Source organism: Labrus bergylta, chromosome 6, assembly GCF_963930695.1.
Source record: "Labrus bergylta chromosome 6, fLabBer1.1, whole genome shotgun sequence".
NCBI lineage: Eukaryota > Metazoa > Chordata > Actinopteri > Labriformes > Labridae > Labrus > Labrus bergylta.
Window position 1 is genome coordinate 31,486,580 of NC_089200.1, and position 14,895 is coordinate 31,501,474.

The window sequence follows — 14,895 nt, forward strand, 5'->3', positions numbered from 1 at the left end:
GGTGATGAAATATCTAAAAAGTATGTTGTAGAGAATGGAACACCACAGGGAAGTGTGATAAGTCAGATTTTATTTTCAATTATGATAAATGATATATTTGATAATATCCCAACAGATATAGGAAGATCATTGTTTGCGGATGATGGAACATTGTGGAAAAAAGGAAAGAATATACATTTCATTGTAAATATAATTCAGAAAGGGATCAGTTTAGTTGAGAAGTGGGGATTAAAGTGGGGATTTACATTTTCTGTGGAAAAAACAAAGATCATGTTCTTTTCTCAAAAGATAAAATTGGGGAGAATATTGGTTTGACATTGTATGGAAATAAGCTAGAACGTTTTTTAGGGGTATATTTTGATGTCTGGTTGACATGGAAGGAACACATAAGAAATATTGTTGATAAATGCAAAAAAGTAATAAATGTAATGAGAGGTCTCGTAGGAATGGATTGGGGAGCTGATGTTGCTGCCTTAAAATATATATATGTGGCGTTAATTAGAACTAGGATTGAGTATGGGAGTGTGGTATATGGATCTGCAGCAAAGACAACACTTGCAAAGTTAGAAATGATTCAGGCACAGGCTCTTAGGATATGTATTGGGGTAGTGAAATCATCTCCAATATGTGCACTTCAGGTAGAAGTAGGAGAGATGCCACTATGTTTAAGGAGGAAATAGGTATTAGCAATATATTGGCTGAACTTGAGAGGACATGGAGATAGTCACCCAACAAAATCAGTGTTAAAGGATTGCTGGGAAAAAGAGAAAACAATTAAGTCCAGTTTTGGATGGATCGGGGATAGAGTGGCGAGAGATATGGGAGTGTATGACAAGGATATCAGTCCAACTGTTTCATGGCCACCAGTTCCAATGTGGATGCTTGAGACAGCTGAAGTAGACTTGGAGTTACTAAAGATAAAGGAAAGAAAAAGAATTATTGATTTAGTTCGTGAATTCTATGAACACATAGAACAGAGATATGGAGCTACAAGTATTCACAGATGGATCTAAAGACCTTATGACAAATGTAACAGGATCAGCTGCGTTTATGCCAAAATTCAATGTTGAAGTAGTGAAGAGAACGTCAGATTTCCTAAACGTTTACACAGTAGAGTTGTACGCCATTTTAGTTGCATTAGAATGTGTTGAGCAAATGAAAGGAAGGAAAGTGCTGATATGCAGTGATTCAGTCAGCGCTTTATACAGTGTTCAATCAGGATCATCTCACAGTTGTCAAGATTTATAAAAAGAAATCATATTTACACATTCCCAGGTGGTTCAACAGGGGACAGATGTGATGTTCATGTGGGTTCCAGCACATTCAGGTATAGCAGGAAATGAAAAGGTGGACAGGTTGGCAAAGGAAGCTGTAAAGAAAGAGAGGACTGATAATAACATCAAATGATCTAAGTCAGAGGGGAAACGAGTCACATGGAGTAAAATCAAACAGGAATGGCAACAATATTGGAACAATCAGACAAAGGGAAGAGATTTATATTCAATTCAGAAGGAAACATATAAAGTCAAATATAGAGGGAGCAACAGAAGAGAGGAGGTCGTAATGACCAGGTTAAGAATCGGTCTCAGTGATTTAAATAGCTCTCTACATATCATGAAAACATTCATCGGGTCTTTGTGAGATATGCAATCTAGCAGAAACAGTTGAACATGTAGTTAAATGTAGAAAGTATGTAGCACATAGACAGAACATGATGTCAGAAATGGAGAGAGAGGGACTCGTAAGAAGAGATTTCAAAAGTATTTTGGAGTGTGGGGAGAGAGGGAGAGGACGAAGATGCTTGTTTAAATATCTCTTGAGAACAGGTTTGTTGAGGAGGATTTAGGAATGAGTAATAATTAAATCCAGCAGATGGCAGTAATGCAACTTTTTGGATGCCAGCTGCCAATATCCAAAGAAGAAGAAGAAGACTTCCGGCAAGATGGAGGACCGGGTGCAGCATGTTTTCTGAGCTCCGTCTGCTTGTCTCACTTTTACAAATACTTTACCTTCCAACTCAATTCTATGTGATCGTATGAATCTCTAATACACCATACCGACGCTTTAACTATAAAGTGCTCCGGAAACTGCAGCATGACGACGGAAAAGAAGCTCTCTTCAGCCCGCAGTAGCTCGGAGATTGACGATCACGATGATGTTAAGATGGAGGTCTCTACCGAGAGCTACAGAAGAAAAGACCCTTTCTCAGCAGCGAAGAACCCACCAGCAACTAAAAAGAAGGACACTGGCTCAGAGGAAGGTAGGGAAGGAATGAACGAAGTCCTGAACGCAATAAAACAGCTAACTGGAAAAGTGGACACGCTAGGTACACAGATACAGCAACACTCACTTATGCTAGCTAACATAGATAAAGCAGTTTAGTTCAATGCGGCACAAATAAAGGACTACAAAGTCCAGCTTCAGACCACAAGCCGAGAAGTGTCAACTTTAAAATGTGAACAATGCAGAGTTCATGGAAAGAGTCCTGGAACTCACTGCTGTCGAGTCAGCCCGTGTTTGATTTTTGCTGCGTATTTATCAGCGCCTTTACGGTAAACAAGAAGAGAGTCTGTGGACGCATGTGACACTGGACTGAAAGTAAACACTTCAAAATAAAAGCCCGATGAACATAATAATGAATATGAAGTTAGTAGACACTGTGCTGTTCAGAATGGGGGGGGGGGGAGTGAAGGGGGGCTTCTCCTGAAGTCCACTGTCATCTCCACAGTCTTGAGTGGGCTCAGCTCCAGATGGTTCTGACTGCACCAGAGAGCCAGCTGTTCCACCTTCCGTCTGTAAGCAGACTCGTCTCTGTCCTCGATGGGACCGATGACGGTGGTGTCGTCTGCAAATTTCAGGAGTTTCACAGAGGGGTCCCCTGAGGTGTAGTCATTGGTGTAGAGGGAGAAGAGCAGTGGGGAGAGAACACACCCCTGGGGGGCGCCAGTGCTAATGGTCCGGGTGCTGGATGTAGTGCTTCATCTGCTGCCTCCTGTCAGTCAGGAAGTTGGTGATCCACTGACAGGTGGAGGCCGGCACTGTGAGCTGGGTGAGTTTACGGTGCAGGATGTCCCGGATGATGGTGTTGGAGGCCGAGCTGAAGTCCACAAACAGGATCCTAGCATAGGTCCCCGGGGAGTCGAGGTGATGCAGGATGTAGTTCAGACCCATTTTGACATGTTGGTAGGCTAACTGCAGGGGGTCCAGCAGGGGGCCTGTGATGTCCTTCAGGTGGCTCAACACGAGTCTCTCAAAGGACTTCATGACCACAGACGTCAGGGCGACGGGCCTGTATTCATTGAGTCCTGTGATGGCGGGTTTCTTTGGGACTGGGATGATGGTGGAGCTTTTAAAGCATAAGGGCACTTCACATGGCTCCAGTGATGTGTTGAAGATCTGCGTGACGACGGGGGCCAGCTGCTCAGCACAGATTTTGCTTTTATGTGGAATTTAATACGGGTGAAATCACATTGATATCTAGCTATCTATCTTTTCTGTGCTTTTATTTTGAAGTATCTACTTTCAGTTCAGTGCTGTTGCGGATGCAAAACTCACTTGCCAGCAGTCACAGGAGCAGCTGTGAATGCTGTTTCTCCTGACAGCATTATCGACAATCATCCAGAAGACAAAAAATAATTACAGTGTAAAATATCATTCAGAAAAATAAATTGGGACACTAAGTTATTTCATGTGACATGTCCAAAAAGGAGTGGGAAGAAGTAAACACCCCTTCTCCATCTATTCAGATAGCTTGTATTATATTTGTAAATTAAGATTATGATATAATATGAATTTTATTTTCATAATTTATATATGTATCTTTTCAATGTCAAGTTATAAATGAATGTATAAATTACGAATAATACAATAACAAAAACAACAGCAACACAAAGGGAGAAAAATGAAAATAGCAGCAACATGAATCCCTGCAGACACCTTATGGAATTCAAACCACTTCTTCCTCCCTTGACCTTGTGAAGATATTTTTTATACATATTTTAAAAATGTTTCATGTTTGTACTTTGTTTGAGTTCTAAATGTAAGTTGTTCCAGAGTTTGACCCCACAGATAGAAACACAAAATTATTTCTGAGTCGTTCGTACACTAAATCCTTGTGTCCTTTTTGCACTACATGAGAGATTTGTGGTTAAAAAAAGTAACTACCGTATTTTCCGCACTATAAGGCGCACCTTCAATGAATGGCCTATTTTAGAACTGTTTTCATATATAGGGCGCACCGGCACTACGTATAAAACTACGTTTTATACGTAGTGCATTCACAATAACTCAACGTTGTTCAAAGTTAATGTGCATATTCACAATATCTCCCAGCCTTGTTCAGTTGTAAACACGTAAAAGAAACACAGTCTGATACCGCTAATTCAAACGTTAGTGCATAACTCAACATTGTTCAGTTACGTATAACACGTAAAGCTCACTTTTTCAGTTCATTCCCCGTCCACGAATCCCTCGAATTCTTCTTCTTCAGTGTCTGAATTGAACAGTTGGGCGAGTACGGCATCCAACATGCCCGGCTCCCTCTCGTCATTATCCGAGTCAGTGTCGCTGAGCGCCGTGTACAACCAGTATGGATCAACCAATTAACCAATTGATCCATATATAAGGCGCTCCGGATTATAAGGCGCACTGTCGTTTTTTGAGAAAATTAAAGGCTTTTAAGTGCGCCTTATAGTGCGGAAAATACGGTAAGTAACTTTTACTTCAACTACATTTGAAACAAGCTACTTTTGCACGTCATGTTACTTAACTGAACATCAGATGGATCTATGCGGGTCAGAGGGTTCTGTTGACAGAGGGGACAACAAGTGAAAGACAGGAAGTCAACTTTCACCCAGGTAAAAGCCAGACAACTTGTGAAGGATGTCCATCTTTCCTTCATTGATCTCATCCACTGTGACTGACACTGCTTCTGCTCAGAGAGTTACTACTCATTTCATAGCCGTAGAAGCATTTCAAAGTGAGATAGAAAAATCCTAGAAACCAAGGTAGAAAGGTGAGGAGGTTCCTGTGGGGCTGATATTCTCTAAATTCATTTGAAAACACACTGTTTCAACCTCATTGACAGCGCAGTGTGTCAGCTTCACTATAGCTCAGCTCGCCCAACAGCAATCTCTCTCCCAACTATCGTAACAGATAATCCATTCATTTTCTTTAACAGAATTAAAATGACATCATCCATAGCAACAAGTACACAGGACAGGATAGACATTTAGCATTAACTTATCATGCTTTTCTTGAGCATGTCAATTAAAATATTAAAAGTAGGGCTGTAAATGTTAACAAGTTATTCACAGTGAGATTAAGTCTGAAATGAATGCAAGTTGTTTCATGACAGTAGCTGCAGTGATGGAAAAGAACAGTGAAGTAATATCCCTCCTGTGACATCAAACATTTCACTTTTTGTTGATATATTTATGGGCTTTTGTAGGCCTTTATTTTAGAGATAGGACAGAATCAGAAACCAAGGAGAGAGAGTGGGAAATGACTTGTGGGAAAGGAGCCACAGGTCGGATTTGAACCCGGTCTGCCCGCTCTCCAGGACTTAATGATGATGAGGAGAAACCTCAGTCCTCACAGCCTTAGGCTACCGACGCCCTCACTTTTTTTTTACACAACCTCTTTGGCTGGTTTCATTTACTTTAACTTTTTTTAACATGTTGCTTTTTTCCGTGGTAAAGTTAATATAGTATCTTCAGTCTACAACAAGTTATTTATTTTTCTTTCAAAATAAAGGTAGGTTTGTATCCAAAAAAGAACTAAATAAAATTACAAAATAAAAGCATTAAAAACTTTTTTTAAATCCAAAATAAGTGAATTCCAAATATGATTAAACTGTGATCAATTCCAATTGACTATTGATTTACAGTGATTAAAAATGAAATAATTTGACAGTCATTAATATTAAAAAGCGGGTCTACGTACTTTTAATGTTTGTTTACTGTGTCCTGCAGAAGTCCAGCAGCTGTTGGTGAGTAAAGAAGAGCTTCCACCTGAGCAGCAGGAGTGGAGCCACATTCTGGACCAGGAGGACACTAAGCCCCAACACATTAAAGAAGAACATGAGGAACTGTGGATCAGTCAGGAGGAAGAACAGCTTCAAGGACTGGAGGAGGCTGATACCACCAAGTTTCCCTTCACTCCTGTCTCTGTGAAGAGTGAAGATGATGAAGAGAAACCTCAGTCCTCACAGCTTCATCAGAGACAAACTGAACAGATGGAAACAGGAGTTGATGGAGAGGACTGTGGCGGAGCAGAACCAGAGAGAGGCTCAGATCCAGAGAGATGTTTACAACCAGAGATTGAGGTCAAGATTGAAGACTCTGATGAACCTGAGACTGATGACAGTGATGATTGGCAAGAGACAAGAGAAGATCTGTCAGAATTAAACTTGAAAAATAAGACACTAAATACTGGTAAGAGACCACATAGGTGCTCAGCGTGCGGTAAAAGATTTAACCGAAAAGAGCATCTGACCAGACACATGATGATTCACACAGGAGAGAAACCCTTCAGTTGCTCTAAATGTGAGAACAGATTTACCTGTAAGTCTAGTTTGACATATCACATGGCAAATCACAGAGGGGAGAAACCCTTTCACTGCCTTGAGTGTAGTAAAAGATTTAACAGAAAAGGGCATCTGACCAGACACATGTTAGTTCATACAGGAGAGAAAGCTTTCAGCTGCTCTGAGTGCGGTAAAAGATTTTACTTGCAAAATGATCTGACTACACACATGACTATTCATATGGGAGAAAAACCCTTCAGCTGCTCTGAGTGTGGTCAAAGATTTAACCGAAAAGGAAATCTGTCCAAACACATGATTATTCACACAGGAGAGAAATGCTACAGCTGCTCTCAGTGTGGAAAACAATATAGACATAAGGGGAATCTGAAGACACACATGTTAGTTCACACTGGAGAGAACGCTTTCAGCTGCTCCGTTTGCAGTAAAGGTTTTACCCGAAGAGGAAGTCTGGCCACACACATCTTAGTTCACAAAGGAGAGAGACCCTTCTGTTGCTCTCTTTGCAGTAAAGCATTTTATCAAAAAGGAGCCTTAACCCAACACATGTTAGTTCACACAGGAGAGAAACCATTTAGCTGCTCTGAGTGTGAGAAACGATTTACCACGAAGTCAAGTTTTTCAATTCACATGGCAAATCACAGAGGGGAGAAACCCTTCAGCTGCCTTGAGTGTAGTAAAAGATTTAACAGAAAAGGGCATCTGACCAGACACATGTTAGTTCATACAGGAGAGAAACCATTCAGCTGCTCTGAGTGTGGTATAAGGTTTAGTTCTGAGGGAAAACTGACCAGTCACATGATGATTCACACTGGAGAGAAGGCCTTCAGCTGCTCTCAGTGTGAGAAAAGATTTACCCATAAGTCTAGTTTGACAAATCACATGGCATTTCATAGAGGGGAGAAACCCTTCAGCTGCCTTGACTGTACTAAAAGATTTTACCAAAAAGTGCATCTGACCAGACACATGTTAGTTCATACAGGAGAGAAACCCTTCAGCTGCTCTGAGTGTGGTAAAAGGTTTAACCGTAAAGTGCATCTGACCAGACACATGTTAGTTCATACAGGAGAGAAACCCTTTAGCTGCTCTGAGTGTGGTAAAAGGTTTAGTTCTAAGATAAATCTGACCAAACACATGATGATTCACACTGGAGAGAAATGCTAATCCTGTGTAATGGTAAATGTTACATGTTTTGTTGCTGACATATGAACCAGTAAGTTGGGAGCAGCTATGACGTTTGAATGTAAAGGGTTTATATGAAACAGTTACAGTGTAAGGATCCTTCTTCTCTCCTGATATCTTCTCTTCTTTCTGTCACTCTGTTTCCTTGGAGGCCTCAGTGTTGGGTAGCACAAGTTCTTCAGTCAGCTCGTGTGTAACCTTGTAATAAATAAACTGATGTAGAGTGAGAAAGACTTTCATATGAAACAATAGAAATGCATTATAGCCTTCAGTGTGTATAACTAAATGGTGGAAAAAACACTTCAATTGTGTGTATATTTGTTCTGTTATCATTTCTCTCTTTGGCTTCCTTTTTGCTGCTTCATTGAATTGGGGATATATAGTGGCATAGGTGACAGGAAGTGGAAGGCACAGGTAGGGGGAGCGCAGACAGTTCTAACCAGACCAGCATTCATGTTTCAGACCAGCCCTCAGACAATCAACAAGAGGTATTCTACTGGCTACGTTTAACTGGAAATGGTATGTTGTTTTTTGTTCTCATATCCCAATCAATTAACTACAATAAACCTCCAACTCAACTATAATAATGACTGGAAAATCATCACTTAAGACAATAACTGACTAACTGAAAGCTACAATAACAGAACACATCAGCTGTTTGAATCGCTGACACAAATCTCTGCTGTTAATCCTGTTCAGCCACAGGATGGCGATGTTGAGAAGGATTCTGAAAAGGAAAAACGAGTTATCAGACCCACTACAAAAGGCATGGTTTTATTCATTGAAACTGGTCAGAAGTCAAGAAACTCAAAATGTAAACAAGCTAAGAAGTCAATTGAAAAGTTGAAAGAGCTCAAAATGCAACTGATGTCAAATCTAACTTGGAACAATTAATAAAACTGAGTCATTGATGAGTTTGCCACTGCATGAACATGAATGTGAAAAGCAAAATCAATGGTTTAATCCAAAAATGGAAACATATGATGGTTTTATACATGATGGAACTATGTGGTTATCTAAGGACTGAAAACACACACCACTGCTAAAAGTCAAATCTCCACACAACAGAGGTATGTAAACTCAAATCTTATTGGACCTGATGCCAGTGTGTCAAAAGCCTCAAAACCCAAATCAAATCCAGTTCTTCAAGTGCATCTTCAACTTAATCTGCTCGCATTAAAGCTCAGACGGAGAAAGCTGCCTTGAAGAAGAAACATGAGCTTGATGCACAAGAGGAACGATTGAAAAGAAATAAGGAACAACTGGAACTGGAGACTGAACTGGCAGCAACCAATGTGAAAATCAGTGCAGACGGTTCAAGAGTATCTGATGGGATGAACTCTTATTGGAGAAAAACAGTAGCTCAAAATGAAAGATCAGTGAACCAAAAAGCACCTGCAAGTGAATATTATCCTGATAAAATGCAACAAGGACGAGATATGTGGAAGGAAACTGAATCTTTCTCCCAGCAACAGGTTGTTAAACCAAAAATAACAACTCATGGACCCTCAGTTAAATCTCATGATATGACCCATGTCAACCAATACTCTCTTCACGGGAATAAAGTACAGACTCATATGGAAGACTCATACAAAAGCATGTTGTAGCATGTCCTGGACATGCAAAAAGGGGTGAATAACTTTACTATACTTTACTATAACGGAAGCTCACCACACATTAGTTAACTAATTATTGAACTAAATAAGAGCTCACTCCATACCAACCTGCTAGTCTACTCTTTCCTAGTGGAAGGAGCTATGTAAAATTACTCCTCTAACACCCTTTGGAGGACAGATGAACAAGTTATAATCACAGCCCCAGGATTATCTGCCTAACATTCATTTCTAGAATAATTAGATTCAAGGATAACCCCTGGTATAGGACTCTAGATTACCCCCCGGAGAGGGAATAACTGTGAACTCCCCTCGCTAGGATGTTAGGTGTGTGTGAAGCGTGTAATATAAATCAGTAAGACAAGTGTGCCGTGGTGTGACCGCTCAAAACTTACCTTCCGAGGTACACAGGGTCCTTAAGGTGAACTTCCAGTCTTTGTGGTGTGAATGATTTCAGTCAGAAAATTATTTCAAAAAGTTTCCGAAAATGTATTTAAAGATTTCAAATGATATTCCAAATGCAAATACAAAACAGTAAAAGTAAAAGATAACAAAATGGAAAAGAAAAGCAAAACTCAAAGACCAAAGTCTAAACCTGTGAGTGTAGACACTTGAGAGGATCTTGGTCTCAGAGACTAAGTCCCAAGAATCGGGATTCAAAAGTCAGAGTGACGTGGAGTCCTTTAGCAGAGCAAAAAAAAAGAACCTCTATCAGATTTTCTACAGGGTTTTTATAGCCAAAAAGTCTCTTTTTTTTCAAGATCCTGTAACACCTCATCAATACACGTTCGCAGAAACGTGATGCATCCACAGGTCATACCAAGTTCATAACATAGGTGATACGAAGTTCATATGTGGTTTTAGCTCGAAGACCGTGAACCGAGCAGTTACACAGAAATGCTATATGCCTACGAGCTCCTATGTGGTTTTGCTTCAATGTACGGCACACTTATCTTGACCTCACAGGTGCGTAGGCACTACGAGTGTGTGTAAGTTTAACAGGAAATGTTGAAAGTAGAAAAAGGTTAAAAGGTAAATCTGTCTTCTACCCTGCCATCAAGAGACATTCCTGTTTATGACGGTGATCCTTATATGAAACTTTTATCAGGTCATTTGAGAGAGGAGTGGAACAAAAGACTGAAGACCACAGTGACTGCCTACATTTCCTTGAACAACACACAAGAGGGAACGCAAAAGACTTGGTCCACAGCTGCCAACATATGCCTCCAGCCCAGGGCTATCAAAGAGCAAAACATCTTCTTAAAGAACATTTTGGGAAGGAATATAAAATTGCCTGGACAGCAATCAAATCAGATCTGTTCCTCTGAGGTTGCTGCATCGCAATGACACATCTCGCCTACATGGATAAAACAGGAAATAAGATCATGAAACTTGCAGCATACAGCATGGAGGTCAAATGAATGTTCAAAATGAAAGATCAAGTAGCAGGAGGGTTTAAAGCTGTAAATCCAATGAAGGTGGCTGAATCTCTTACATCAATTGATGACGGAGTGGACGCACGTATACTTGCAAGTGGGCAGGTTCTGGTGGTGTGTAAAAATAGTGAGCAGGTAGTGAAAGCCAAGAAAATAGGAAAGAGAGAGAGAGTGGAGGTGACAAACGATCTGGTGAAAGGGGTCATATATGGAGTTTGTGCTGATGTGTCAGAGAGGGAAATGAAGGAAAGTCTCAAGGGAAGAGAAATAAGAGATGTCAAGCGGCTTAAAGTTCGTGAGTGTGGAAATCCTAATGCGCCTGTGTTGATCACTTTTTCTGGAAAAGTATTTCCAGAAAGAGTGTTTATTGGTTGTTTATCTTTCAATGTGAAGATTTATCAGAGACCACCACTGCGCTGCTTTAAATGTCAGTGATTTGGGCACATAGCGATGACTTGTAGGGGAAGTCGTAGGTGTGCAAAGTGTTGGGGGAGATCATGATGTAACAATCTGTGAGGTGACTCTCTCAAAGTGTTGCAATTGTGGAAACAATCATTCAGCATCTTCTCGAGAATGCAATGAGTTTGTGAAAGCAAAACAAATCCAAGAGGTCAGAGACCAGCATACAATTTCTTATGCAGAGGCTCTAAAGAGAGTGGAGGTACCTAACAATATGTCCATGATAGGTGGAGCTGGAGCAACACAGGGTAGGTCCTCTGTGTCTCAGGCCAAATGTCCTGGTGCAGCAAATGAAAATGTGATTATGTTCTGAAAGGAGGCTCTGTTGGCATTTATTGCAGATGTGGTATATGGCACCAGAGATAAGAGGTCAAGATCTGACATAATCAAGGTTGTGTCAGAAGCTGCAAATTGATTTTTAGGTATAAGAGACTTTACCCCCCAAACATTACATACATTCATGAGATCGAGTCAGCCTACAAGCAGTCAAGTGAGGGAGCAAACAGATGAAATGGAGGAAGGAGAGGATTTGGATGATGGTGAATTTTATGATGATGTGGAAAATGTTTAGTGTTATTATGATGCTTTCTATCATACAGTGGAATGCTAAAAGCTTGATTGCCAATGGACAGGAATTAAAAAAATGTATCAGGGACTTTGAGAATAAACCAGATATTATGTGTGTACAGGAGACCTGGCTGAAACCTTCTTTAGACTTTGTTATACCGGAATACGTTTGTATGAGTAAAGATAGACCTGACAGGTTGGGTGGAGGATGTGCAACATCTATTAAATTAGAGAATCAGTACAAAATGGTAAATAATGATGTTCCTCTTGAGTGTTTGGTCATTGAAGTTTGGAGCTCTAAAGGGAGGATACCAACAATGAACTTCTATAATCCATGCAAGCCACTAGTTCTATCTGAGTTAGAAGAACTTATGAGTCAAGTAAACCCCCCTGTTATCGGTGTAGGTGATTTTAATGCTCATACCCCACTGTGGGGAAGCCAGGTGAGGGATAGGAATGGTTCAATCATTGAAGAAATGCTAGATAACTGGAATCTAGTAGTCATGAATGATGGAAGGCCAACTAGATTTCACTTAGGAGAAAATAGAGGGTCCTGTATCTATTTAACCTTAGCTTCTTCAGCCTTAGCCAGAGAAGAGAACTGGAATCTTCTGTGATCCAATAGGTAGCGATCATTTTCCCATCTTGAGTGCTTTTGGGGGATCACTTTTAGTAGAAAGGGTTAAAAGGCCAAATAGATTTAATTTTGCTCGGGCTCTGTGGGATGACTTTAAGGAAAAGTCAGCTGCTTCAGTGAGGGAGGTTAACAGTGAAGGTTCTGTAAATAAACATAACGAAACTCTGTGTTTAATGATTATGAAGGTGGCTACAACAACTATTCCAAATCGAGGCAATCCTAAAAAACCTGTTATAGTGCCATGGTGGAATAAGAATTGTGATCTGGTAGTGGGAAAAATGAAACAAGCTTTTAGAAATCTACATAGAGCTCCTGGTGAAGGGAATCTCATAGAATATAAAATATGTTGGGCATTGGCTAGAAAGACTATAAAGAACTCTAAAAGGGAATGTTGGAGAAATAATTGTGGAACTTTAGGTTCAGAAACACCCATAAAGCAGCTGTGGTTAAGAATTCACCAAATGTCTGGAAAGTATTCTAATTCTTCAATGCCAGTGTTGTATGATGGTGAGGTTGAGGCAGTATTAAGCAAGGAAAAGGCTGATATGTGTGTCAAGGTGTTTCAAGATGTTCATAACTCAAAATCACTGGCACAGAAAGGGGTGGAGAAGAGGCGGATGGTATTAAATGCAGAGGAGTGGAAGTTAAATCATGAGGAAATAAATAATCATCCAGGTTATGTTTTTTTTGTATGAAAGAGTTAAAAGCTGCAGCTAAGGCTGGATCTAGTTCTTCACCAGGACAAGATGGTGTGTGTTATGAATTAATCAAACATTTGGACGATATAGTTTTAGAGGAGATTTTGAGTCTGTTTAACTATATATGGGAAGAGGGCAAACGACCGGCAAGGTGGAAACATGCAGTGGCAATCCCAATATTGAAGCCGGGGAAACATCCATCTAATCCTTCTTCATATCGTCCAATAGCATTGACATAATGTGTAAATTAATGGAAAGAATGGTTACAGACAGGTTAGTTTATTTTCTAGAAAGAAATTCTGGTTCTTCAAACCATATCAAAATGGATTTAGGAAGGGGAAAAATACAATGGATTCGATTACAGCTTTATATCAGGAAATAAAGAAGGCCATGATTTGTAAGGAGACAGTAGTAGCTGTATTTTTAGATGAAGAAAAGACCTATGATTCAATGTGGAGGGAGGGTCTCCTTATTCAGTTGTATGATGCAGGCGTTAGAGGATGTTTTATTGGATTAAAGATTTTTTGAATAATAGAAGCATTCAGGTAAGAGTATGGGGAGAAAGTGTGGAATTTGAAAATGTAACCCCACTGGGATCAGTAATCAGCCCAGTTTTATTCAATATAATGATCAATACTATTTTTCGGAACCTTTCTCGTGGGTATGGGCTGTCGTTATTTGCAGACGATGGGGCCATTTGGAGAAGGGTAACTTTGCAAAAGCTTTGAACAGTGTGGAGGATTGGGCTGATGAATGGGGATTTAAAAATCTCAGTACCCAAATCATAGATTATGATATGTGGAAACAAGAGAAATATTTCTGATTTAAATATTGGTATATAGGGAAATCCACTTGAGAGAGTTAAGGTGTTCAAATGTTTAGGTGTGTGGTTGGATGAAAAGGCAACTTGGAGTCACCATATAGATAAAATGGTCAGTAAATGGGAAAAGATTATCAATGTCCTACGGAGTGTATCTGATAGCGACTGGGGAGCAGAAAGAGGAACCTTATATATCAAGCAATGATAAGGCCAGTATTTGATTATGGATGTGTAGTGTTTGGCTCAGCAGATAAATCTAACCTCATTAAACTAGACTGTGTTCAAGCCAATGCCATGAGAGTGTGTTGTTGAGCTTTTAGAACAACTCCCATCTCTACTCTTCAGGTCGAGGTGAGAGAGTCACCATTAAGGATTAGAAGGAGGAAATTAAGCTTGCACTATTGGTTTAAACTGTGTAGCATCAAACAGGATTTCTCAGCCAAGTGTCTCCTCGAAGACTCCTGGGAGTTTGCAAGAAGAGAGGGAAAGGCTAATTTCTTTAGTAACATCAAAAAACTTGCAAGGGATATTACAATTCTACAATTCACTTAGCAGACGCTTTTATCCAAAGCGACGTACATCAGAGAGTAAGAACAACACAAATCCATTCAAACACCGATACTGAAGCAGCTGGAGCAATGCAGGGTTAAGTGTCTTGCCCAAGGACATGTTGCTCAGCTGGGGATCGAACACTTGATCTTCCGGTTGATAGGCTCTACCAACTGAGCCAGAGCCGCCCCTATATTAAATTGGACGCTCGTAGTGTGATGGGATGTGTGTGGTCTCCTGTTCTCTTCTGGTTCCTTCCAGAGCCTCAGGTGGATTTTACACTGCTGGATTTTATCCATGAAAAGGATTCTATAGTCTCAGGTGATACCATTAATCAATATGTACAGCAACTAAGTAGGAATCTCTTACAGATATTCACTGATAGCTCTC

At 40.2% G+C, this 14,895-nt stretch overlaps 2 protein-coding genes across 3 annotated transcripts in view; one reads left to right on the forward strand and one right to left on the reverse strand.

Moving 5' to 3' along the window:
• LOC114921391 (NLR family CARD domain-containing protein 3-like) overlaps positions 1-14,895 on the reverse strand; it is a 148,603-nt gene that overhangs the window by 31,990 nt on the left and 101,718 nt on the right. The window lies entirely within an intron of this gene.
• On the forward strand, positions 1,921-8,032 carry LOC109999556 (zinc finger protein 708-like). Its single transcript, XM_029281345.2, has 2 exons — positions 1,921-2,260; positions 5,973-8,032. Exons 1-2 carry the CDS (start codon positions 2,095-2,097, stop codon positions 7,706-7,708), a joined length of 1,902 nt encoding a protein of 633 aa, XP_029137178.1. The 5' UTR covers positions 1,921-2,094; the 3' UTR covers positions 7,709-8,032.